This window comes from Rhinopithecus roxellana, chromosome 3 (genome assembly GCF_007565055.1).
Source record: "Rhinopithecus roxellana isolate Shanxi Qingling chromosome 3, ASM756505v1, whole genome shotgun sequence".
NCBI classification, from domain to species: Eukaryota; Metazoa; Chordata; class Mammalia; order Primates; family Cercopithecidae; genus Rhinopithecus; species Rhinopithecus roxellana.
In genome coordinates, this window is record NC_044551.1 from 166,674,566 (window position 1) to 166,700,847 (window position 26,282).

Below are 26,282 nucleotides of genomic sequence, written 5' to 3' on the forward strand. Positions count from 1 at the left end.
TGCCACATGAGAAGCCCAGTCCCACCCCACAGCCCTGTACCCCAACAGCCAGACTTACATCCCTCCACCAAGGGACTGGAGGAGCCTTTTCCAGAGAAATTAAATGGTGCCCAGAGAAAAAACCTACAGAAGGCGACACCTGCAGCTGCCTGTGGCCCAAGAGACACCCATTCTTTAACAATCCACCCATTCACTCAGCACTTCCAGTCAGCCTCTAATGCTTCAATCTTTTTTTTTTTTTTGAGATGAAGTCGCACTCTTGTTGCTCAAGCTGGAGTGCAATGTTGTAATCTTGGCTCACTGCAACCTCCGCTTCCCGGGTTCAAGAAATTCTCCTGCCTCAGCCTCCCGAGTAGCTGGGATTACAGGTGCCTGCCACCACGCCCAGCTAATTTTTGTATTTTTAGTAGAGACGGGGTTTCACCATGTTGGCCAGGCTGATCTTGAACTCTTGACCTCAGGCGATCTGCCCGTCTCCATCTCCCAAAGCGCTGGGACTACTGGCATGAGCCACCATGCTTGGCCTAATGCTTCAATCTTAAACATGATCCAACCAGACATTTGGGGAAAGCCTTGCATGTGACAGGGAGGGACCTAACACACTAAAAAAGGAACTCTGGGTAGAGAAAGACAATGAAGGGAGTGATAAAACCCTTTAACAAAAGCTTATCCTCAGAGAGAATAGTATATCCATGAAACAAGAACAGAATGCTGTAAAAAGGAACTTTTAAGAGCAAATGAATGTCAATTAACTCGTGCTTCAGAGAAAAAGAATACAGAATGGAGTTAAGAGGACATTCTGAAAGAAATGATATAAATTTCTCAGACCTCTATAACATGTGCTTCCAGACTGAAGACCAAGTGCCCAGTAAAACTAAAGAAAAAATGTCCATATCAAGGCATACATTAAAACGTCTCAGAATACAAGGAATAAAGAACTGAGTTTAAAAGTTTCCAGAGATAAAACCAAACCAAAACCCCGAACCACAGCACTTAGAAAAGGTTAGTCATCGGCCGGGCCTGGTGGCTCACACCTGTAATCCCAGCACTTTGGGAGGCCGAGGCAGGCGGATCCCGAGGTCAGGAGATTGAGACCATCCTGGCTAACACAGTGAAACCCCGTTTCTACTAAAAATACAAAAAATTAGCTGGGCGTGGCGGCAGGCACCTGTATTCCCAGCTACACGGGAGGCTGAGGCAAGAGAACGGCATGAACCCGGGAGACAGAGCTTGCAGTAAGCCGAGATCATGCCACTGCACTCCAGTCTGGGCGACAGAGTGAGACTCCGTCTAAAAAAAAAAAAAATTAGTCATCAGATGACACTAAGGCACTCTGGAGCCATGCTAGGTGCCTCGCTACCACAGGACTGCATCCGCCATTCTGAGCGCAACTGATCTGTAACTAAGAATTCTACACACAACCATACTACTCACCATGTGAGAGGGCAGAATAAAGAGTTTCAGACATTTGAGGCCTCAAAAAATTTCTCTCCTCTGTGGCATTTTTAGGAAGCTTTTGGAGGATGTCTCCCACCAAAACAAGGGGGTAATCTGAGAGACAAGGACAGCCAGCAAGGAATCCAACACGGGAGGGAGATGAAGGAAATCCCCAGAAAACCACCAAGGGAGATCCAGGGCAGCCCCTTCAAGCAGGTGCAGGGGCAGTCAGTGCAAAAGGGAACAGGGCTGAGGCTGCAGGGAGGTTCCTGAAGAGATGAAACTGATGAAATACCCAAGACATCTGCATGTGCTGAGAGAAAATTTAGATGCCTGGTAGAAGAGTTAGGGCTGAATTACCAACAAGAACATAGAAAACTATCTCCCAAAACAAACAAAAACCTCAAACAAATAAAAGATAAGTGTTTGTTAACTCCAGGGACCAACAGGTGAAAGGGGAAGGTCTGCTGTGCAAAAGCATTTCCATGCTCACGATGATGCAGTTAGCCAAACACCATCACATCCGCCAGCCTGGGAGGAGGGCGAGGAAGGCCAAGGGTGAGGGCTGGGTTGGTAAGAAGCTAAATCAGCATCTTTTTTTTTTTTTTTTTTTTTTGAGACAGAGTCTCGCTCCGTCTCCCAGGCTGGAGTGCAGTGGTGTGATCTCAGCTCACTGCAAGCTCCACCACCTGGGTTTACGCCATTCTCCTGCCTCAGCCTCCTGAGTAGCTGGGACTACAGGCGCCTGCCACAACACCCGGCTAATTTTTTCGTATTTTTAGCAGAGATGGGGTTTCACCGTGTTAGCCAGGATGGTCTCGATCTCCTGATCTTGGGATCCGCCCGCCTCAGCCTCCCAAAGTGCTGGGATTACAGGAGTGAGCCACTGCGCCCGGCCACTAAATCAGCATCTTATGCCCCAAACTGAGAAAGGATCAATGAAGAAAGAGCTAAGCATATTTTTTCAATATGGAAATCGACACCAAAATAATCAGCTAAATGAACTGAAGGAGTTTACTTCTAGGGAGAGAGAAATAAAAGAGGAGGTAGAGGAATCTGTTTTTCATAAATATTTATAGAACTATTTGATCCTTGATTAAAAAAAAAAAACCAAGCTACTTGTTTAGCAAGTTGCTACAGTTATATACAAGATGATCCTGTCTTTAAATTAGCATATAAGTTCAAAAGGACATAAGTACAGATATGTTGGTATTAACATCAGTCAACAGAGGGAGGCAGGACATGCACCAGCGTGCTCTCACTGGCCATCTCCAGGTGCTAACACAGGGCTGGGGTACTTGCTTTTCATTTTTTGAATTATATAAAGTATATACTTTGGTGGGATATCATCGGCAAAACTTTATCTTTCAAATACTTAAAATTTATGTTTTGTATTAAACCATTTTAATAGGCAAAATTAAAAGTGTGTCTATCTTTGTGCCTGGTACTGTAGATGGGACAAAGCATGGTGCAGTCCACACAGAACAGTTAACTTAGGGCTCCTCCCCTCCTGGGATGTGGGCAGGGGTGGGGCGGGGAGCTGGGGCAAGAGGGGGTTTCCCTCTTTGCTTTATACACCTGTGCAATGTTTGGAACTTCCCCACAGTGAGCGTGCCTCACTCTCCCACGTGGGCAGATGTGGGGAGAGCCTGGCAAGGCCATGGATGTGAGAAGCAGGAGGGAACAAGATGACAGGGAGGACACAGCAAGACGCCAGGCTGGTGGGGGTGTTGAGCACGAGGGAGGGATGGCAATGGGGTCATTTTCTGAAGGCTTCTTAGGTTTCTATACCTCATGCTGGGCAAACCAAACACTTCTCTGGGCCCCATCTGACTCAGGCAGCAGGAACCGACTATTCCATAAAAAAGGCCTGCCGAGGCTGCAGCTCTCACAAGGCCGCAGTGACAGGAGGCCGTTGCTTCCCGCTCACCTCGGGGCCCAAGGGGGAACAAGTCAGGCAAACCATTTCCCCTCACAAAATGAATAAGGCCTAATGTAGTAAGACTAATAATCTGGAAATTATTCTAAAGCATGAATTTAATAAAATCTATTTAAGAGATATTAAGAGTATCTTAAATTATATGAAGGTCCATGGAAATTTCAGGAACAGAAATAGAATGGTACATCAGGAGATCTTCATTTTTAATTCAGAAGCCTAGTGTTACTATTTTTACAACAAAGTCACCAATATATTATTTTAACTGACCATCTGATGGCAGCAAAGTTTCTATTTTAAATAACAGTACACTGGATGGCAGATGGGAGGCTGTCAGCTAGCCCTGGGAGGACAAGAGCTATCCCTGACGCTGGCCTTGGGCCACAGACCTGAGGCTTGGGATGAGGCAACCCTGCCTTCTGTGGGTCGGTGGGCTCCGCCCCCGAGGGAGGGCTTCACTAGCTGTGATAGAACCAACCTTTCCTGGCACAGCAGATCTGAAAAAATTATTCTACCACTCCACCACCTAAAACCCATGTGCTCATTTCTGTAACAACAGGCTCCGCTGTTCTTGTCTCTCACTAGCTCCTTCCCGACATTGAGTTTTCAGTTCAGCAAAAATACGACCTCTTGCTGTCGGAACATAAAATCTAATGGCAATCTGTCAATAAAATTAGTACAGTAATAATTTAGGGAATGCTAAGCATATCTATTTCCGATAAAATTATATTATCTCTGCCTCTAGTCTCACTCAATATTTTAGTTGTTTTTTTAAAAAAACTCGGGCCCAGGAGGCCTAGGTGGCTCTGCCTCAGACTGTCACCCTGTGACCTTGGAGATCCCTAAGCAGGATGCCAGAGAATCCCAGAAGCCAGGAAATGGAAACAAATGGGAAGACCAGAACATTGAAAGTCATTTCAATAATTTTGGAAAAAACTTAAGAAGTCCTATGGTAGAAAGACTCTGTGAATGTAAAGAAGGTAGTCCTTATGGAGAAATATTCAGCCAAATTCCAAATCTGAACCTGAAGAAGAAAATTTCTGCTGATGTAAATTCATGTGAATGCAGTGTGTGTGGACAAGTCTTTGTATGTCCTTCACCCCTTAATAGGCACATCTTACCTCATTCTGGACACAAACTATTGAGAAACATGGAGTGAAGCCACACAAATGTAAACAATGTGAGAAAATCTTCCTTTCTCTCGTAAATGCCCAAAGACACATGGTAACACACACTGGTAATAGACCTCATAAATGTAAGAAACGTGGGAGGACATTTAAGTTTCTCTATTTACTTCTAAGACACAAAGTAATTTACACTGGAGAAAAACCCTGTGAATGGAAGAAAGGTGGTAAAGCCTTGAGATTTTGCAGTTCTTTTCAAAAACATAAAAGAACGCACAATGGGGAAAAACCTTATAAATGTCGGAAATGCAGTAAAGCCTCTGGACATTCTGGTCACCTTCACTGCCATAAAGAAATGTTGTAAAGCCTCTGGACAGTTTGGTCACCTTCACAGCCATAAAGGTGCTCATGCTGAACAGAAACCCTATGAATGTAGGAAATGTGGGAAATAATTCAGTTTCTGTAGTTACTTTGAAAAAAACGTAAAACAGCTCACAATGGTGAAAAATCTTCAATGTGTTTAAGAAATATGGTAAAAGACTCACTCTTTCTAGTTCCATTCAGAAACATAAAAGAAATAATACTGGAGAGAAACCCTATAAATGTAAGAAATGTGGCAAAGCCTTTAGTCATTCCTGCTCCATGTGAAGACATAAAATAACACATATTGGACAGAAATCCGATGACTGCAAAAAATGTGGCAAAGCCTTCAGTCAACACAGTTCCCTTAGAAGACATGAAAAAGCTCATACTGGAGAGAAACCCTATGCATGTCAAAAATGTGATTAAGGCTTCAGTCGGTTCAGTTACCTTCAGACACATGAGAGAACTCATACTGGAGAGAAACCTTATGAATATAAAAAATGTGGCCGGGCGTGGTGGCTCACACCTGTAAATCCCAGTGCTTTGGAGGCCGAGGCAGGCAGATCATGAGGTCAGCAGTTTGAGACCAGCCTGGCCAACATGGTGAAACCCTGTCCCTACTAAAAAAAAAAAAAAAATTAGCCAGGTGTGGTGGCAGGTGCCTGCAATCCCAGCTACTTGGGAGGCTGAGGCAGGAGAATCGCTTGAACCTGGGAGGTGGAGCTTGCAGTGAGCTGAGACCGTGACACTGCACTCCAGTCTGGGCAACAGAGCGAAGACTCCGTCTCAAAAAAAAAAAAAAAAAAAAAAAAAGTGGTAACACCTTCAGGAATTGGACAGCTCCCTTCAAACACATGAAAAATCTCATACTGGAGAGAAACCCTGTGAGTGTAAAAAATGTGGTCAGACCTTCAGTTGCTTCAATTACCTTGAAACATGACAATTCACACTGAGAGAAACCATCTGACTGTAAGGAATGTGGTCAAGTCTTTAGATATTCCAGTTCTCTATGTAAACATGACAGAACTCACACTGGAGAGAAACCCGCTGACCGTAAGGAATGTGGTAAAGTATTTAGGTATTCCAGTCCTGTATGTAAACATGAAAGAACTCATACTTTGTAGAACTCCTGAGAATGTAAGGATTTGGGGAAAACATTCAGTTATCTTTGAAAACATGAAAGAAATTATACTTGAGGAAAACAGTATAATTTACATAATATGCATAAGAGAAGTGTGATGACGCCTTTATATGTTCCAGTTACCTTTGAACACATTAAAAAGCATATGCAACGTTTCCATTTTCCTTTGAAAATACGAAAAAAAAACTACTACTGGAGGAAAAATTTTACGGATGTAAACAATGTGGTAATGTCTTCAGTCTTTCCAGTTCTACTTGAAGATATAAAAGAACTCGTTTCTGAAAAGCCCTGCAAATGTAAAGAATGTGGGGATGCCTTGTTTCTCTCGGGAACATTCAAAGACATGATGTATGCAAACTGGAGATGGATTTTAAATACAAGAAGGTATTCTGTATCTAAACCCTAGTAGTTTGCCAGTAAGTTTTCATTTTAATAATTATTTCAAGTCATCTGAGAACTCCCACTGAAAACATATCTTATAAATTTAAGGAATTTGGAAAGCCTGATGCAAATTAAATATTCCACAATGCTCAAAACATGCACATGAATGAAATGTTATACAAGTTATAAATATATTGTGTTTGTCAGTGGCTCATTTCTAATGGCGATCTCGGGACTGGTGATTTCCGCCTTACTTAACAGGAACATATTGAGGTGAGAATTCTGTAGATACCCTTTAAGCAACATGGTAGTGCGGGTTTTGTCAGTTAATACAAAATTTTGTCTGTATGTCTAAATGTTTTTGGATCTATGGGTGAATTAAAATGTATTTCTAATAGGTAGGTAACATTGATTTTTATGTAGCTTTTTAATTGTTCTGTAATTACGTCATTGAAAACAGATTTTGTTAACTGTTGGGGTTTTCTTACTGGCCTTACGTGATGAGTTTTAATTGTTCCTCACCTATTACATCAATTCCATCTTTCTTTTTTATGAAAAATGTACTGTTTTTTGGCAGGAAGAAGTTTATTTCATTTTCTTTGCTAATAAAAGTATTGGTATCAAATTGCAAAAAACAATTATATCGTGATAGTCTGCTTACACAGCTGTACAAGTAATAATAACAAAACCTTGTAAAACCAGTTCAGCGAGAATTATATCCTAGCTCCCCAGTTTGTTAAATGTGTTTCCTGACAGTACAGTCACACTGCTAGTCAAATCCCAGCCTGTGCCGAGCCCACAGGCCTGCTCCGAACCCTTGTGGCACGGGGCCAGGTCACTCCCACCAGTGACACAGGGAAGCTGGCAGGGCAGAATTTCAGGAAAAGAGAAATGGGTATTTGGGTCATTATTTAAGGAAGTTAGTTCTCAAGCAGCTGTCTCACTGACTACTTGGCCTTTAAGTTCCTTGCTCATTAAAAATGGGCTTTCAAATATGGCAAAAATATTAACCATAGGTGAATGTAGACAAATGGTAGTTGGAAGTTCTCTGTCCTATTCTTGCAATTTTTCTCTAAGTTTTGAGTTACTTTAAAATGAAAAGTTTAAAAAAATGTATTCTTGTGCAGTATCTGACTGAGAGTGCAGTATCTGGCCGTGTCCACGGCAGCTCACCTAGCCTGTCAGGCCGGGCAGCTCCACAGAGGCTTCCTAGAATGACTCTCTTAAAACACAATATGATTCCATCATTTATTTGGATTTTCAACCCTAACAATTGTTTTTAAATGTTATTTTGTATGTAAAGGATTATGATGACCAAATGATTGTTTTTCAAAATAAAATTAATACATCACTACTTACTCTATGAATTATACCAGCTGAATGCAGATGTTTAATACCACAAAGCATCTGGTAAAGAAGGTAGGACATTCTTTCATGATCCAGCTCCATGTGAATAACTTGACATAAGTTAGCATCCATTAACTCCATAACCAAATACCTGAGGAAGAAAAGGTCAGTTATGTATTTGAAAATTATCCAAAGTTCCTTTATGACTAAATTTCATGAAACAGTAACTTACTTCCAATCACTGCACTGGCTAAAGTAAAAAGATAACTTGGTATAATGGAACTTTCTAAAAATTTTCCAAAGAATATATAAATAACACTTAATGTCTTACAAGTTAAAAATTAAACAAACAAAAAAACCTTTAATAGCATGGTAAATAGAATCTCAAACACACAAATTTTCCTACTTCTTACATTTTTGGCTGAAATCCTCCTTACCAGCCTAAAGACCATGCTGTTACAGACTCATCAATCATAACACATGTACCCTCCGGTGGGAGATGCTGATAATGGGGGAGGCTCTGCATATAAGGGGCCGGGGACAGACAGGAACTCTGTACCTCCCGCTCAATTTTGTTGTGACTCTAAACTTCTCTACTATATATATATATATGTTTTTAAAAGTGACCATACAACAACAACAAAAAGGGCACTTGACCGCACTCCCCCCTCAGCAACTCCCCAACTCTTTGCTCCCTTTGCCAGCAAAACTCCCCAGAGGCATCTCATGTGCTAGCTCCAATTCTTCTCCCTTCATTTTATTTTTTAAATTTTTTTGAGACAGGGTCTCACTCTGTCACCCAGACTGGAGTGCAGTGGTGTGATTTTGGCTCACTGCAACCTCCACCTCCTGGGTTCAGGTCATTCTCATGCCTCGGATTCCCAGAACTGAAAATTAAATACAAAAAAAAAAGCCATCATGCCTGGCTAATTTTTGTATTTTTAGTAGAGACAGGGTTTCACCATGCTGCCCAGGCTGGTCTCGAACTCCTGACCTCAAGTGATCCACCCACCTTAGGCATTCCAAAGTGTTGGGATTATAGGCATGAGCCACTGCACCCAGGCTTCTCCCATTTTTTTCTTAATCCCACTTGGATAAGGCTTGTGCAGCTGCCATTCTGCTGAAACTGTCCTCCTCAAGGCCAGTGATGGCTTCCATGCTACTAAATCCACTGGCCAGTCCTATAATCCTAGCTGGTCCTGCCCTGTCCTGTCTCCAACTTCTTGCTGTCAAAATGCCCAGCAACTGGTCCTTGACCCTCTTCTCTTCTATAACAACACCCTGAACTCCAGGCTCATTCCTCTGCCTCCCTATTCCCAGTTCCACCTTGATGTCCAACAGGCATCTTAAAGCTACGTCCAAAACTGAACTCCTGATTCCACCCCTAGCCCAGTGTGTCCTTCTCACAGCCTTCCTCATCTCAGTTGAGAGCTCCTTCATCCTTCAGGTGCTCAGGCCAAAAATCTAGGTGTCATTCTCAATTCTTCTCTCTCACACCACACATCTTATCTATCAGCTAATACTGTGGCTCTATCTTTAGAACCATTTCAGCATCCAATCTCTTCCCCTCTCACCGTTCCTATTACCCCTCTGGGCCAAACGGACCCTCCAAAATGCCTTAACAGAATTGTTGCAATAGCAGTAACTGATATTCTGCGCCCCCACCCCTTACAGTGGGTTACCAACCCAGAAGCCAGAGCTACGCTTTTAAAGCAGAAGGCAGGTGAGCTCACCGCTCTGCTAAGACTCTTATTCTGACTTGCCTTAGAGCAAAAGACATCCTTACAATGGCCTAGGGGCCCCGCAGTGTTCACCCTCTTCTCTTCCCCTGCTCCCTCATCTCTAGCCACACCACCTCTTGACGGTCTTGGAAAACACCAGGCGGGAATCTGCTGCTGTCCTGAGCGCTGTCTGTTCCTTCTATCTCCATTCTACTTGCCCCCAAGTATCTGTAGGACCGACTTCTTGATCTCCTTCAAGGCGTTCTCCACATGTCACCAACTCACGGAGGTCTTTCCCCAGCCACCTTATTTAAAACTGCAGCCTCAAGTCTAACCCTCAGCACTTTTGATCCTCTGACCCAGCTTGACCCTTTGTCCACAGCACCTAGCTTTTTTTTTTTTTTTTTTTTTTTGAGACGGAGTCTTGCTCTGTTGCCCTGGCTGGAGTTCAGTGGCGCAATCACGGCTCACTGCAAGCTCCGCCTCCTGGGTTCACGCCATTCTCCTGCCTCAGCCTCCCGAGTAGCTGGGACTATAGGGGCCCGCCACCATGTCCGGCTAGTTTTTTGTATTTTTAGTAGAGACGGAGTTTCGCCATGTTAGCCAGGATGGTCTCGATCTCCTGACCTTGTGATCCGCCCGCCTTGGCCTCCCAAAGTGCTGGGATTACAGGCATGAGCCACCACACCCGGCCAGCACTTAGCACTTTCTAATGGACTACACGCTTTCTTCATTTATCATGTTACCTGTCTGTCTTCCCTGATAGGCTCCAGGGAAGCCAAGTATGCCAAGTCCCAGAGAGCGCCCAGCACACAGAGGGCAATGAGATATTTGTTAATGACTGAACACACCAATAAATTAAGGATGAAGTTGGGCATTACGCCTCTCAATAGATTAATACTTCATTGCACTGTTAGTAAGATGATTCTACTTAAGATTCTGGAAGTACAGAATCTTAAATAGAATTAGCGACTTAATCATTACAAATAATACTCATCAACTCCTGAACCCTAAAATCCTGGCTATGACGGACTTGAGAAAAACATTTTATAGTTCAGCAAAACACATTACTGATCCTGGTCTGCTCTGAAGAATTCTTTCCAGTCATCCTTTATCTGTTATGACGATGAAAACCCATGTGGTACAAATAATTAAATATTACCATCAAATTTTCTAAATATTTCTCTGCAACAGAGAAAGTTATCTGTGATGTCACAAAATGTATTGCCACCTACATTTCCTAAGTATAAAAAGCAGTTGCTGCCTTTTCTAGATGTTCACTCTTTGATGTACAGTGCATTACTGAATAAAAATGATACTTACACATCTTGAAATTCTTCTAGAGTTTTTTGTGGTGTAAACACATTTAACAAACTAATAATCTGAAAAGAGAAAATTAATTGTACTTCAATGTCAGATGACTCTACTTGATTACAAAAATTAAGTTTAATATTGAAAAGCATTAAAACTGGGGAAAACAATCACAGTAGAACTCAGTACTTATTATTATTACTGCTTTTACCAATTACATGGCACTTGAGAAAAATTAAACATCAATTAAAGGAAAGATGCACTTTTAATCAAATCACTTTTATGTGTCCCTAGTGACTTAATTATTACAGAATTTAAACACATAATGTCTTTTTGAACATAAAAAAGTAGAAGTTATGGGTAACAAAACACTAAATAAAGCAGTATGTTAACTCTGAAAACTTAAATATTATGCATAAATTTCTAAAAAGTTTTGAAATATGAAGGCTAAGCTCATATTTTTGGTGTGATAAAGTGGAAGGTCTCATAGCATCGTATTTTTACTTAAAGAGGGTTAAGAGCTGATCCTGCTGCAGGCCTCCATCCTGGCACTCTGACACGACTTGGCTTTGTCCCCACCCAAATCTCATCTTGAATTGTAATCCCCATAATCCCCACATGTCTAGGGAGAAGCCTGGGGGGAGGTGACTGGATCATGGGGGCAGTTTCCCCCATGCTGTTCTTGTGATAGTGAGTGAGTTCTCCTGAGATCTGATGGTTTTGTAAGGAGCACTTCCCACTTTGCTCCTTACTTTTCTCTCTCCTGCCGCCTTGTGAAGAAGGTGCCTGCCTCCCTTTCGTCTTCCGCCTGACTGTAAGTTTCCTGAGGTTTCCCCAGCCATGCGCAACTATGAGTTAATTAAACCTTTTCCTTTATAAGTTACACAGTCTCGGGTATTTCTTTACAGCAGTGCGGGAACGAACCAATACACACCCCATGGTGTAAACAGTGAGTCCCACGGCTTAGGCACCAAACATATAACTTCAGTCATTCCAGATGACTGAGGGAAAGATGAATTATCCATTAGATAGGATTGGGGTGACTGGTTAGCTAAGGACAAAAACAAAACTGCATCCATATTTCTATCTTTATACCAAGATAAACTCAAAATGGAACAAAGATTTAAATCTAAAACATGAAATAAAACATCGGAATATGATAAACATATATATAATCCTGGTGTAGAAAAATCTTTTCTAAACATGACAGGAAACCTAAGGGATCTGATTACATTAAAATGAAACAAAAAAACAGGTGATAAAAAATCAGTATGTCAACAACATAGTCAAATGGGAAAAAAAAAGTAAAGGGCAATAGTTTTAATATTAAAAAAAAAAAACAAAAACCCTCCTTCGAATGCAGAAGAGACCAGCAGTCCAAAAGAAAAATGGATAAAGGCCATAAAATTAAATTACCAAAACACATAAAAATAAATGACAACCTCACAAATAAAAATATCATTTATCTATCAAATTGGCAAAAGTAAAACAAAAAAATCAATGGTATGTAGTGCTGGGGGATTCTGAAGTAACAGACATTCTCAGATACTTTTTTTTTTTTTTTTGAGATGGAGTTTCACTCTTGTCGCCTAGGCTAGAGTGCAATGGTGTGATCTCGGCTCACTGCAACCTTCGCTTCCTGGGTTCAAGCGATTCTCCTGCCTCAGCCTCCTGATTAGCTGGGATTACAGGCACCTGCCACCACATCCAGGTAATTTTTGTATTTTTAGTAGAGACAGGGTTTCACCACATTAGCCAAGCTGGTCTTAAACTCCTGACTCAGGTGATCCACCTGCCTTGGCCTCCCAAAGTGTTGGGATTACAGGTGTGCACCACAGCGCCCAGCTGACACTTTTTTTTTTTTTTTTTAAGAGATGGGGTCTTGTTTTATTGCCCTGGTGTGCCTTAAACTCCTGGCTTCAAGCGACCCGCCTGCCTTAGCCCCATAAGTAGCTGGGATTACAGGTGGAAGTGACCATGCCCAGCTTCTCAGATACTCTTAATGAAAATATCAAACTAATAGTCTTCCTTGAGGTCAATTTGTCAGTATATATTAAACTAGAATATATATAAACTAGAAGTATGTACTCTGACCCAGCAATGTTGGCCAAGAAATTCACCTGGACAAGTGTGCAAAAATTCAGGTATAAGAATGTTCATTGCAACACTTGCTTATAACAGTGAGAAACAAAACAATCTATCCAACAACGGGCAGTTGGCAGTCTCCTAAATAAATTACTGTGCATCTGCGCTATGCAGCCATTTAAAAACTGGCTTATATCTATGTTAATTACAGTACCTGAGGTCAACCCACGTTGCGCGAGGAGAAAAGCAGGATTAATAACATGATTAATCTTGTTTATGTACTTGTGTACATGTATGCATAAGAATGTTCACCAAATTGTTAATGCTAGTACTCTGTGGGTGGTAGTAGTCAGGAGTTTTTACTTTTTTATATTGTTTGAATTTTTAAAAATAATATATATTTTTTGTAACCTGAAAACATTTTTTAAATAAACAAGTAAAATAAAGCATGCATTAGAGAAATTAAAACCAACTCAAGTCACAGACTCAAAAGAAGGAAGCTCAGGAGTTTAAGACTAGCCTAGGCAATGCAGTAAGACCCCAACTCTACAAAAAATTTTAAAAACTGTCAAGCATGGTGACACACGCCTATAGTCCCAGCTACTTGGGGGGCTGAGGTGGGAGAATCACAGCCTTGGTGACAGAATGAGACCCTGTCTCAAAAAACAAAACAAAACAAAACAAATTAAAAAAACTCCTTCCAGATTTAACATTTTATTATTTTAATTAATTAATTAATTAATTTATTTATTTATTTTGAGACGGAGTCTTGCTCTGTCGCCCAAGCTGGAGTGCAGTGGTGCGATCTCTACTCACTGCAAGCTCCTCCTCCCAGGTTCACACCATTCTCCACCTCAGCCTCCTGAGTAGCTGGGACTACAGGCGCCCACCACCACGCCTGGCTAATTTTTTGTATTTTTAGTAGAGACGGGGTTTCACCATGTTAGCCAGGATGGTCTCGATCTCCTGATCATGGTGATCCACCCACCTCATCCTCCCAAAGTGCTGGGATTACAGGCGTGAGCCACCGTGCCCAGCCAACATTGTATAATTTTATAACTTGGCAAGGTTATCAACGTAATGCTCAGCAGCGACCACTAGGAGAACATACAATGTGCCTGATTGAGCACAACTTCATTTTCTAGAAACATTATTTCTCCATAAAATTTAGTGCTTTGATTTCTGTGGCGCTTCCAAGAATAGCTACTCTAAATGTAACATCATCTAATAAGTGTATTTGAAACTGAGATGTCATATACAAGGCAAAAAATTACTTATAGAACAACAACTTTCCACAAAATATTTAGTTGTTTCTCAATTTGTTGGGTCCATACTGTTCCTATTTTAAAGAAACAGTATCAATTGATATTCCTACTTTGGGTGAGTGACCTAAATTCCTATGTACCATAATGATGCCTCTTTCTAGCTTTAATTTCCTCAATGTTTATTAAGAATTTTATCAATAAAAAATAGGCTGGGCACGGTGGCTCACACCTGTAATCCCAGCACTTTGAGAGGCCGAGGCAGGTGGATCAAGAGGCCAGGAGATCGAGACCATCCTGGCTAACACAGTGAAACTCCGTTTCTACTGAAAATGCAAAAAATTAGCGGGGCGTGGTGGCAAGCGCCTGTAGTCCCAGCTACTGGGGAGGCTGAGGCAGGAGAATAGCATGAACCCAGGAGGTGGAGCTTGCAGTGAGCCAAGATCACGCCACTGACCTCCAGCCTGGGCGACACAGCAAGACTCCGTCTCAAAAAATAAATAAACAAATACATACATAAAATAAAATAACAATGTTAATAGTCACTTTTATCCTTAGCTTATCCTAGATCTGAACTTAATGTATCTCCAGAAGACCCTGAAGATTATCACATTATTGACAATATGGAAGCACACAGACAAAATACATACATAACTTACATTTTTATGATTGACACATTTTAAGAGGACGAGTTCACGATAAGCTCTCTTTGCATGAGTTTGGTTCTGAAAAGGACGGCTTAGTTTCTTGACTGCAACATTTATCCCAAGAACTGTATCAAATGCAGCACTAGAATTAGGAAATACAATGCACAATCCATTAGAATCGTTTTGGAAATACAGCAATGCCAGAATATACATTGAATATATTATCTTTTTAATAAGTAATAAGGAAAAATCTGCTTATTTCCATTCAAGGTACCGCACATATGAAGAGCACAGTGAGTTGGCTAAGACTACAGCATGGACTAACTCCTTTGCAGAGACACATTTCAGCAACAGCTAAGATGGGGTTCGGCAATCCTTCACACACCAAGTTTTCATAGTTTAGATTACATTCAAAACCAGGTAATTTAATATACAGTGCATAAAACCAGTCAAGAAATGAAATCTTCAGTTTAAACATGACCAGAAGTTGGAAACAAAGTCACTGTTATCCCATCTTAAAATGTGTATATTTTGGAATATCACAGTAGAGGAAATGGTTGAGCTGATGAGAAGAATACAATAAATCTAAAGTTTGAGTCATTGTGTTTTTTTCTCAGACAACAGTATCTAACAAGAAAAGCAGCCAAAATTTCAGCTCATGGTAAACGCCCAAGATACAAAATCTCTAACGTAAGCAACTGCTATATAAAGTTCTTTTAGAAATATCTCCTCCTACTACTATGGTAAGAATAAAATTTAGAGGCTGTGTTTCCAGATCTCAAGTTTCCTGTTGAAATTCTGTTCGTTTTCCCCCAGAAAGTAGATATGAAAAATCAAGTAGCCCTGATTTTTAGGTTTCTAACTGGTACTAAATAGTGCCATTTGTGTTGTGACCTCTGGGCTACCCATCAGGGCTAACAGTTACCAAAGGCCACCTGAGAACCTAAGCACTGATTTAAATATTGCTATTTCTTTATTCCGTTGAGTTTATAACATTGTTTATATTTATTCTCTTCTATTAATGCTTTTTGCCAAACAACTTGAACTTAATTCAATGTTTTAAAGTTGAAGGCTGCCTGCTGTAGGATTTGGTTAACAGGCTACCTTACTTTAATTCAGTTCATATTATGTGTCTGTCTACATACATATGTAAATCCACAGGCTCATATGCAAATTGCACCATTTATATGAATTATAAAATGATGAGGATACATCCATGTGTGAAATAAGTCATTAGCATACATGTAGCCATCAAAAGTATTTATACTTATATACTTCTCAGACTCAAGAATTTGAAAACAGGCCAGGTGTGGTGGCTCATATCTGTATTCCCAGCACTTTGGGAGGCTAAGGCAGGCAGATCACTTGAGCCCAGGAGTTTTAGACCAGCCCGGGCAATATAGTGAAACCTTGTCTATACAAAAAATACAAAGATTAGCTGAGTGTAGTGGCGCATGTCTGTAGTCCCAGTTACTCAGGGGGCTGAGGTGGGGGGATTGCTTGAGCCAGGGGTCGAGACTGCAGTGAGCAGTCATCCCTCCTCTGCGCCCCAGCTTGGGTGACAGACTGAGACCCTGTTGCCAAGGGCCTCAAAAAAAAAAAAAAAAAAAAAAGAATTTGAAAACAGACACACTTTTTTGGTATCAAAAGTTTTTGTCCAAAATTTCAGTTAGGAGGAATAAGGTCAGGAGGTCTACTGTGAGATATGGTTACTGTAGTTAATAACAATGTATTGTATTCTTGAAAATTGCTAAGAGTAGATTTTAAGTGTTCTCGTCAGAAATGTTAAAGAAGTATGTGAGGTAATGCATATGTTACTTCGCTCAATTTAGCTAGTCCATAATGTATACATATTTCAGAACAATATGCTGGACGTGATAAATATATACAATTTTTATTTGTCATTTAAAAAATGTGTTTAGCTAAAACAAGCCAAATGGACCAGGTCTAAGCATCTGAATGGGCATAAGCTTCCCCACTTGTAGCTCCAGCTCCACGAGGAACTACCTTCAATTATTCCTGGTTTTGGTTATTGTGGTCACTCAAAGAATACATTTTTATCACTATCTCTTCATTTATCCACTTTAGAAATGATCTACCTACTCCCCATTATGAAAACTGAGTAGTTAACCACTTCCCTGAAATCCCCAATACCTCCTATTTTTTTCTCTTCTGCTTTTCGGGTTTTTCCTGGTTACGTCTTTAAGTAACATCTCTAATCTTCATGCCTCTTCAACTTCGAAGGGAACGTCTTGACTTCTGCATATGTAAAATGAGACTACTCCATCCCTTTCTCCTCCATTTATCACATTTATAACTGTGTCTTCTGTATTTCTTCTTTAGGATGTGTCTAGAAGTTGAAAATCAATACGTGGAGTGTGGGTGTGTGTACACATGTAAGCGTCACTAACTGCCAGAGCTGGGACTACATTTCAGTTTCTAAAGATCACATGGCTCTTGCTGCCACTCATAAGAGGGTGAGACTGTTACCAGGATCGAGAAAGGATTCTCTTTTCTTATATTTCATCAACTGCTCAAACATCATGTCCTTTTTATTTGTTTTATAATTAGGCCATGATTTTTTCTAGTTTTTCTCACACATTTCTAATAAATAGTAATTGGATGATTTTATTATATTACTAGATTAGTTTTTACTAATACGAAATGCCAGTTTTCGCCTATCACTAGTACTTCCTAGCTTCTTACACTATCTGTTGTTTGGCATCTACTCCACATTCTTTGCAGACACTCTTCTTGGAGCTTCCTTAAGGCCTGCCACACAGCCACCATCCTGGGATTTCTTTTTAGTCCCCAACTGCTTCTTGTATTACGCTCTTGGGTTGCCTCTCTTGCTGGAGTACATCCTCAAGGAATTTTTTCCTCAGAAAAGGTGCATGGAAGATAGATGGTATTGCTCTGCCCTCACCCTTGATTGACAGTACGTTTTCTGAGGTTAAAATCAATTTTCTGTGAGAACTTTGAAGGCACTGTCCCACTGATTTCCACACTGAGCGCTGCCGGTGAGGCTTATGCCTGATACTGTACTGATTCCTGTGCTTCTTTTTCTGTTTCCCAGCTCAATGATTTATCAGTCATGTTCTCTCTGTATCCCAAAAGCCTCTCTCAAAATTATCGCAACTAATTACTGTCCCTCCTGTCCACCTTCTGACATGTACAATAATCACTTTCTTGCTTTTACCAGCTAAAACATGCACCCTGAAGCGCCCAGTTTATTTTTGTCTGTTTTTTGAAATCTTCTGTGTCTGACTTATTTGGCTCAATATTATGAGACTCATCCATTGTTGCTGTACATAGCTATAACTCATTCCATCATTGCTATAAGATTCCTTTGTATAACGACATCACATTACATTGAGGTATTTCAGTTGTTTCTAGTTTTCAATCAATTACAAAACACACGGTCATCAATATTCCTGTCCACAGCTCTGAGTCCCCTATGCATGTGTTTCTGATGAGTAGACAACAAAGCGTGGGAACGTGTCTGTTGTATTTCAGTAGATAACGTCAGACTCTTTGCCAAAGCGGTTCTACACATTTGTAGAGCTGCCAGCAGTGCGTGAGGGGTCACGTCTGAGAGCTGCCTCGGGTGGCTCCACCTTACCAGCACCTGGTATCACCAACAGCTTAGTTTCTAACCATTCTGTGAGTGTGGAATGGTATTTCATCGCAGGTTTTAAATTGCACTGTCCTGATGCATAACGACATTGAGCACTTTTTCCTGTTCACAGATTATCTGGGTATCCTCCTGTGACAACCTGCTGACTATTTGTTTGTCTATCTTTACAATCGTCTTCACTGTTGTTCTTTACATATTCTGAAAGAGAGATTTTTTTCAGTCATATATCTTCTCAGCATGTATGCTTATCTTTTCAGTTTCTTGATCTCAGTTTTCTTAAGTAAACAACATTTCTCAATTTTAATACAAATTTTATCAATCTTCTATGATAATTTTTGTTTGTTTGTTTGTTTTTGAGATGGAGTCTCGCTCTGTCGCCCAGGCTGCGGTGCAGTGGCGCGATCTCAGCTCACCGCAAGCTCCACCTGCCAGGTTCAAACAAGTTCTCCTGCCTCAGCCTCCCAAACAGCTGGAACTACAGGTGCCTGCCACCAAGCCCGGCTAATTTTTGTATTTTTAGTAGAGACAGGGTTTCACCATGCTGGCCAGGCTGGTCTCAAACTCCTGACCTCATGATCTGCCCGCCTTGGCCTCCCAAAGTGCTGGGATTACAGGTCTGAGCCACCGTGCCTGGCCTAATTTTTTTTTTTTTTTAATAGAGATGGGGGGGGGGTCTCATTATGTTGGCCAGGCTGGTCTTGAACTCCTGGCCTCAAGCAGTCCTCCCACCTTGGCCTCCCAAAGTGCTGGGATTATAGGCGTGAGCCAGCACATCCAGCAGATAAACGTTTTTATGTTGTGTTTAAAGGAGTCCTTCCCTACTCCAAAGATTATGAAGAAATCCTCCTATATGATCTTCAAATAGCTTTACTGGTTTGCCTTATACATTTACAGCAATTCAACTGAGGTTGATTTTTGTATATAATATGAGGTTGGGGTCAAATTTCACTTTTTTCCATATGAATACTCCTATGTCCACTTATTTAAAAGACCATCTTTTCCTCATTGCTCTACAAGGCCACCACTGCGATAAGTCAGAAGCCCACACATGCATGATTCTGTGTCAAGGTTAGTCCACTGTTTCTCCTTGCACCACACAACACCGTCTTGATCACCCGTTTTCTAGTAAGTCTTCACATCTGGCAGAGGGAGTGTTCCTCCCTTCTTCTTAATGGGCATCTTGACCATTCTAAGGTTTTTATTTTTACATATAAATTTTAAAATCAGTTTGTTCATTTCTTTGTTTTTTAAGACTATTGAGATTTGACTGCAATCACTCTAGATAAGTCTGAAAATTGACCTTTATGGTATTAAATATTCTAACTCATGAACATCAGATTTCCCACCACTATTTCAGTTTTATTTCTTCTAATTTTTTTAGCTTTTTGTAAACAAGTCTTTCATATTGTTAGACTTTCCCTCAGATAAGATAATTTAAAAGTTTTTATCCTATTTTAAATGGTATCCTTTTCAAATTCTCATTTTCTATATGCTGCTAGTACTATAAATATGCAATTTGAGGGGGGGAGGGGTACATATATTGACCCTGCATCTTGCAAAGGGACTAAACATACTCATTAATTTAACAAAAGGCAGATTATCCAGGTGGACCTGTTCTTATCACGAGAGCCCTTTAGAGGCAGAGTTTACTCTGGTTCACAGAAAGGGTAGGAAAGTCAGGGAAATGTGAGTCTGGGAAGGGCTGGGCATGCAACTGCTGCCTTGAGAGGGAGGAGGTCACTTAAGAAGGAAAACAGGCAGCCTCCAGGAGCAGAGAGGGGTGCCTGACTGAGAGAGATCGAGAGACTGGGAACCACAGACCTAAAGCTGGGAGGAACCAGACTCTGCCAACAGCCTGAATGAGTTTGGAAGCAGATTCCCTTCCAGAGCCTCCACCTGTGAGCCGAGCCCAGCCCTGTCGAAATCTGGACTTCAGCTTTATGAGACGCTGGGCAAAGAACCCAGGCAAACCCATCCAGGTTTCTGACTACAGAACTATGAGATAATCAACGGTGTTGTTTTAAACAACTAAGTTTGTGTTAATGTGTTATGCAGCAATAGAAAACTAACAACTTCTCTCTTTTGTGCTCTTCTGCCATTTTTGCCTCTGCAGCTTTCATTCTGGGTATTTTTTGCTGACCCATCCTCCAGGTCACTAAATCTCTCTTCAGTTATATCTAGTATGCTGTTAAACACATTAAATTCATAATTCAATTACTATAGTTTTTACTTCTAGAATTTTTATTTATTCCTCTTAAAGTTTTCATTTCTCTACCAAAACTTTTAATCTTGCCTTTATCACCCTGAACATAACATCATAGCTATTTAAAAATGTGGATCTAATAATGCCAATATCTCTTATGGATCTGTTTCTTTTGTCCATTGTTTCTGCAGGATTTTACTCAGATTGTCATATCTCCTTGTGTGCCTAGACTGGGCCTTGCACTTGTACAATTGTCTGTTATCTAGAAGTAAGTTTATCTAATATGATGCTGTCTTCCTCCACAAAGAATTTAAATTTATTTCTACTAGGTACCTGGGTGCACTAGCACTTTTTGTTTTACCTCCACACAAGTTCAGCAAATGAGACGATAATCTGAAGCTGAGTGGCAGTGCCTACTAAGGGCCAACCTCTGAGTTACCTTGACTTCTAGGAAGCAGCCTTTTATTGGTCCCAATACAAGGCAAAAGAAGTTCGCTGCGCAATATTAGAGGCCCTGGACTCTAATCTCCTAGCCACAAGGCAGTCCAAAACACTCTCTCAGCAGCCCCGTCCTGAATTGTCAAAGGCCCCCAAGGGAAAGATAGCCCACATGCTGAAGCTCCCCTCACTAGGCTTCTGTGTTCCCCAGATCCTGACCTAGTAACTTCTCACTGACTTCCTCTCTAGGGGCAAATGCTGAGCATGGGGGAGAGTGGGAACGTTGGGAGAAAACTGGCACAGTTGTTTCATAGGCACACTTTTAATTAACAGCCCGAGTTTTAGCCGCTCATTTCATTCCTTTTCTTGATTGTCATCTCTATGCCCACAGCCCCTGCAGAGTTTTACTATAGGTAGGTTCTCTTCCTTAACGCAAATACTTCAGCTACTTATTCTCACTTTATCTGCTGTTTTATCTTATCACAAGATTCAAGCTACTTTCTATATTTCATCAATTTGTTAAGCCTTTCTTCCACTCATTACTGCCCTCTTATCTTTGTACAGGTGTTTGGGCCACCATCTTAAATGAGAAGTTCCAAACCACTCATTTTACAGGTGAAATATTAGGGCCCATAAAGAAACTGATCTGCCCTGGTCACAAAGAACTCTTGCTGTGAGGAAGAGAGCAGGACTCAAAACTCGTCTCCCAAATCACAGCCATTCTAGGCTTCATACCATATGTCTCCTTTATCACAGAAATTTTGTTGTGAACATTGTTATGTTTTTATGTATTTATATTAATAGAAAATAAGGCCAGGTGCAGTGGCTCACGCCTGTAATCCCAGCACTTTGGGAGGCTGAGGCAGGCGGATCACAAGGTCAGGAGATCGACACCATCCTGGCTAACATGGTGAAACCCCGTCTCTACTAAAAATACAAAAAATTAGCTGGGCGTGGTGGCGGGCACCTGTAGTCCCAGCTACTCGGGAGGCTGAGGCAGAATTGCTTGAACCTAGGAGGCGGAGCTTGCAGTGAGCTGAGATCGCGCCACTGCACTCCAGCCTGGGACAACAGAGTGAGACTCCATCTCAAAAAAAAAAAAAGAAAAGAAAAGAAAAGAGAAACCACGTTAAGAACAGGCCAGTACTCATGTTTGTACAGAACTTGAGGGAAACAAAAAGGAATACACTCTACCAATTATTTCACGTTAAGGCTGTAACTGTCACTTCTAAGTACTGCCAGACTTAATATTAAACACTTTTTTAAAGGTTAAACATTTCATGGAACGGTTTCATAAAACAAATAATCTTTACTATTTTGGCCAAACAACTTGAGATTTTTGAAGGAGAAAGAAAAACTGAATACATGTATGAAAGAAACGTACACACATCTTCCCCACTAGAGCTTCAAAATCTTACGATTACTTAATTGTACTATAACACAGTTGATATTTATGAATACTTCAAAATTATATTTTAAAACTTATTTTAGGCCAGGCACAGTGGCTCATGCCTGCAATCCCAGCATTTGGGAGGCCAAGGTGGGCGGATCACAAAGTCAAGAGATTGACACCATCCTGGCCAACATTGTGAAACCCTGTCTCTACTAAAATACAAAATATTAGCTGGGTGTGGCCGCGGGCGCCTGTAGTCCCAGCTACTCGGGACGCTGAGGCAGAAGAAACACTTAAACCCGGGAGGTGGAGACTGTAGTGAGCCGAGATCATGCCACTGCACTCCAGCCTGGTGACAGAGCAAGACTCTGTCTCAAAAATAAAATAAACTTATTTTCAGCTGTAAAAACTTATTTCCTAATAAATTTTACTAACATTTTTAAAAGAACAAAAACAAAGAAATAAATCAAAGACAACTATAAAAACAATTCAAAATTAGGAACCAGAATATTTTCTTCTGGTTCCAGCTCTTCCATTTAATCCTGTACAGGTCGCAGGCCCTACCTGCACGTTGGTTTATCTGCACACCTGCCCTTCATAAAGCTCTAATTTAAACAGAAGATTAGCTAGTTGCATAAACCATACACTGCTGCTACTACATTTTATTTCTCAAAAATGTAAAAATACACATGCTCGTGAATCAGTTTCCTATTGCTATTGTAACAAATAACCACAAATTTACTGCTTTAAAGCAACACAAATTTACTATCTTACAGTTCTGGAGGTCAGAAGTCCAAAATGCATCTTATGCGTCAAGATGTAAGCAGGGCTGCGTGGTTCCTTCTGCAGGCTCGGGGGGAACCCGCTCCCTGCCTCTCTCAGCTGGTGGGAGGCTTCCTGTATTGCTCGGCTGTGACCCCATATCACTCCAAACTTTGCTGTCATCACATCTCTGACTATGACCCTCCTGTCTCCCTTTTGTAAGAAGGACCCACCCAGCTAAACCTGGAATAACCCTCCCATCTCAAGACCATTAATTTAATCACACCTGCTAAATTCCTTTTGCCATGTAAAGAAACATACAAATTCCAGGGATTAGGATGTGGACATCTCAGGTGGGGCCATTATTCTGCAGCCTACATCCCCCAAGGAATCATTGACAGATGATTTTCAAGTACAATAGTGACAAAAGGAAGTTTCAGATCATCAAGTTAACTATATAGTGCCAATATTTTAATATGAAATATGACAGAAAATCCAATTCCTCTTGTCAGAGTGTCAGCTAATCTACTGTTGAACTTATTTTAGGACAAGCTTTTTTTCTTTTTTGAAACGGGAATGTGCTATAACTAGATTATTTCCCAATTCTACTTGGTGCCTCATAGCCTGATGAAGAATAGAGAGAAAAGAGAAAGGGGGAAAGGAAGCTAAAATCACTTACAAAGTGTTTACTTTCCCTATCAGAACATAAGATAGAAGGATACCATAAAACACAAAGCCAGTTATAGTTATAAAAATTGAAACTGTTCTTGAATATAACAGTTGTCTTATAGAGATAAATACAATTAACTGAAAATTATTTCATAGGTGTTTAGTGAATATTTGTTCATGATTACTAAGATTCTAAACAGAGGTTGGGTCAGAGGACTTGTCCTGTCAAAGTATCAGTGGTTCAAACGTCTTCAACAAGTCTCTCCATGGTACAGGCAATAAGGTCCCAAAGGCCCACAGCTTGTTTTGGTCCCAGGCCTCCCACTGACACTCTGTGAGATGGGAGAAGCAAGTGAGCCTTCCTAGTCCTTCGTTTCACCACCAGTGAGGGTTATGGTAGAGCTCATGGTGATGGTATAATATACACTATTCACACTACTACCAACCTTCAAAAGCAAGTGAATGACATGCCAGCTGGGATAAATGAAGCACATATTTAAAACAGCTACCTGTAGACCAGGTGCAGTGGCTCACACCTGTAATCCCTGCACTTTGGGAGGCCAAGGCGGGTGAATCACAGGTCAAGAGATCGAGACCATCCTGGCCAACATGGTAAAACACTGTCTCTACTAAAAATACAAAACTTAGCTGGGTGTGGTGGCACGTGCCTGTAGTCCCAGTTACCAGGAGGCTGAGGCAGGAGAACTGCATGAACCTGGGAGGCGGAGGTTGCAGTGAGCCAAGATTGCGCCACTGCACTCCAGCCTGGTAACAAAGCGAGACTGTCTCAAAAAAACAAACAAACAAACAAACAAACAAACAAAAAAAAATATATATATATATATAAAATAAATAAATAAAACAGCTACCTGTCTATAGCCACAAACAACTCCCCAAGACCTCTGATATTTATCCCTTCTTGCTCCCTCTCTCCTTTTTCTCTCTTTCTCACGTGCACACATCAAATTATCTGTCAAATTATCATCTAATTCCAAATAGGAGATGGATTATAAATCAAAAGAATGTTTTGTTGTTTATAACTTTCCATTACCATCAAAGTTTCCTAATTTGAACCATCATTCACTGACTTTAAAACTTCTTTTTTTTTTTTGAGATGGAGTCTCGCTCTGTCCCCCAGGCTGGAGTGCAGTGGCGCGATCTGGGCTCACTACAACCTCTGCCTCCCAGGTTCAAATGATTCTCCTGCTTCAGCCTCCTGAGTAGCTGGGACTACAGGTATGCGCCACCATACCTGGCTAATTTCTATATTTTTAGTAGAGATAGGGTTTCACCATGTTGGCCAGGATGGTCTCAATCTCTTGACCTTGTGATCTGCCCACCTTGGCCTTCCAAAGCACTGGGATTACAGGCATGAGCCACTGCACCCGGCCAACTTTAAAACTTCTTTTGGCACACTGGATTTAAGTGCCAAAACAGTCTGTGTCATTGGGAAGTTAGGATCACCATTACTTTAGATGCAAGCTGAGCATTCCTTCCAAACAGTCCCTTCTCCCACCTTAGTTTCTCAAAGAAGCTCTGGACTGCAATTTCATCTTAGCTTCCAGGGCTTGCAGCCGCCAGGGCTGAAAAAACAACTGTTTCCCTGATCATAGGTCTCTGCAACAGAGGATCAGTTAAAAATCATTGATAAAGATTCTCCAAACCCAACATCTCTACAAGTAAACGTAAACTCCCCTACTAGACCATCCAAAAGAGTTTTCTTTTATCTCAAATCCCCGCTGTCTACTAGATGTAAACATTAGATGTTTAACTTCATCAGTTTCTTTAGGCGCAAAGGTAATCCTATTTTCACTGACCCCCTCCAAAAAAAAAAAAAAAAAAGGAAAGAAAAAAAAAGAAAAAGTTCTGCCCAGAAAAATAAGGGGTAAAAAGTATGGGAAGTGCTGATAACTGCAGTCTAGGAAACATGTGAAGAGCTTTACCTTGAGCTGGCCCAGTGATGCCGCGGCGGCTGACCGTCTTACCATGCAAGAGACTAATGTTCAGGGTCAGACTAACGATTCTGACGTTCTGGGCTGGACACACAGTTGAAGTGAGACACCAAGGAAGAGACGGCCAGCCCAACCCCTCACACAGCATCCCTTCCTGGTTAATCCATGGAGTGACAATGACACTGACTGGCCTCATCCTGCCAATGAATGGCAAGGCACTGCAATGATGGCGCCTAGAAATGAATAGGAGTGATTGGGAATAAAAGGGGGAGGGGGGGGGAAAAGGTGGCCATGATGAAGAAATGAATAAAACTCCAAATTTCTGTTACAACTCACTGCCATACCTATTACTCTGATATCATGATGACAGGAGAAATGAAAAAAAAATGAAAGAAAAAAGAAACAAACAAAAAAGAAAACTTGCTACCTATTTAAATTCCTGCAGCGTTCTAAGAATATGGGTTTGTACCCTA

The 26,282-nt window shown here is 41.1% G+C and overlaps 1 protein-coding gene across 4 annotated transcripts in view; it reads right to left on the bottom strand.

The window, feature by feature from the left end:
* Positions 1-26,282, bottom strand: part of MAPK9 (mitogen-activated protein kinase 9) — a 58,339-nt gene that overhangs the window by 20,275 nt on the left and 11,782 nt on the right. For all 4 annotated transcript variants that reach the window (XM_030927023.1, XM_030927026.1, XM_030927024.1 and 1 more), the window contains exons 3-5: positions 14,768-14,897; positions 10,774-10,832; positions 7,742-7,880 (exon numbers count right to left, since the gene is read on the bottom strand). In XM_030927023.1, the coding sequence (XP_030782883.1) occupies positions 7,742-7,880; positions 10,774-10,832; positions 14,768-14,897 (328 nt within the window). The remainder of the gene's footprint in view (positions 1-7,741; positions 7,881-10,773; positions 10,833-14,767; positions 14,898-26,282) is intronic.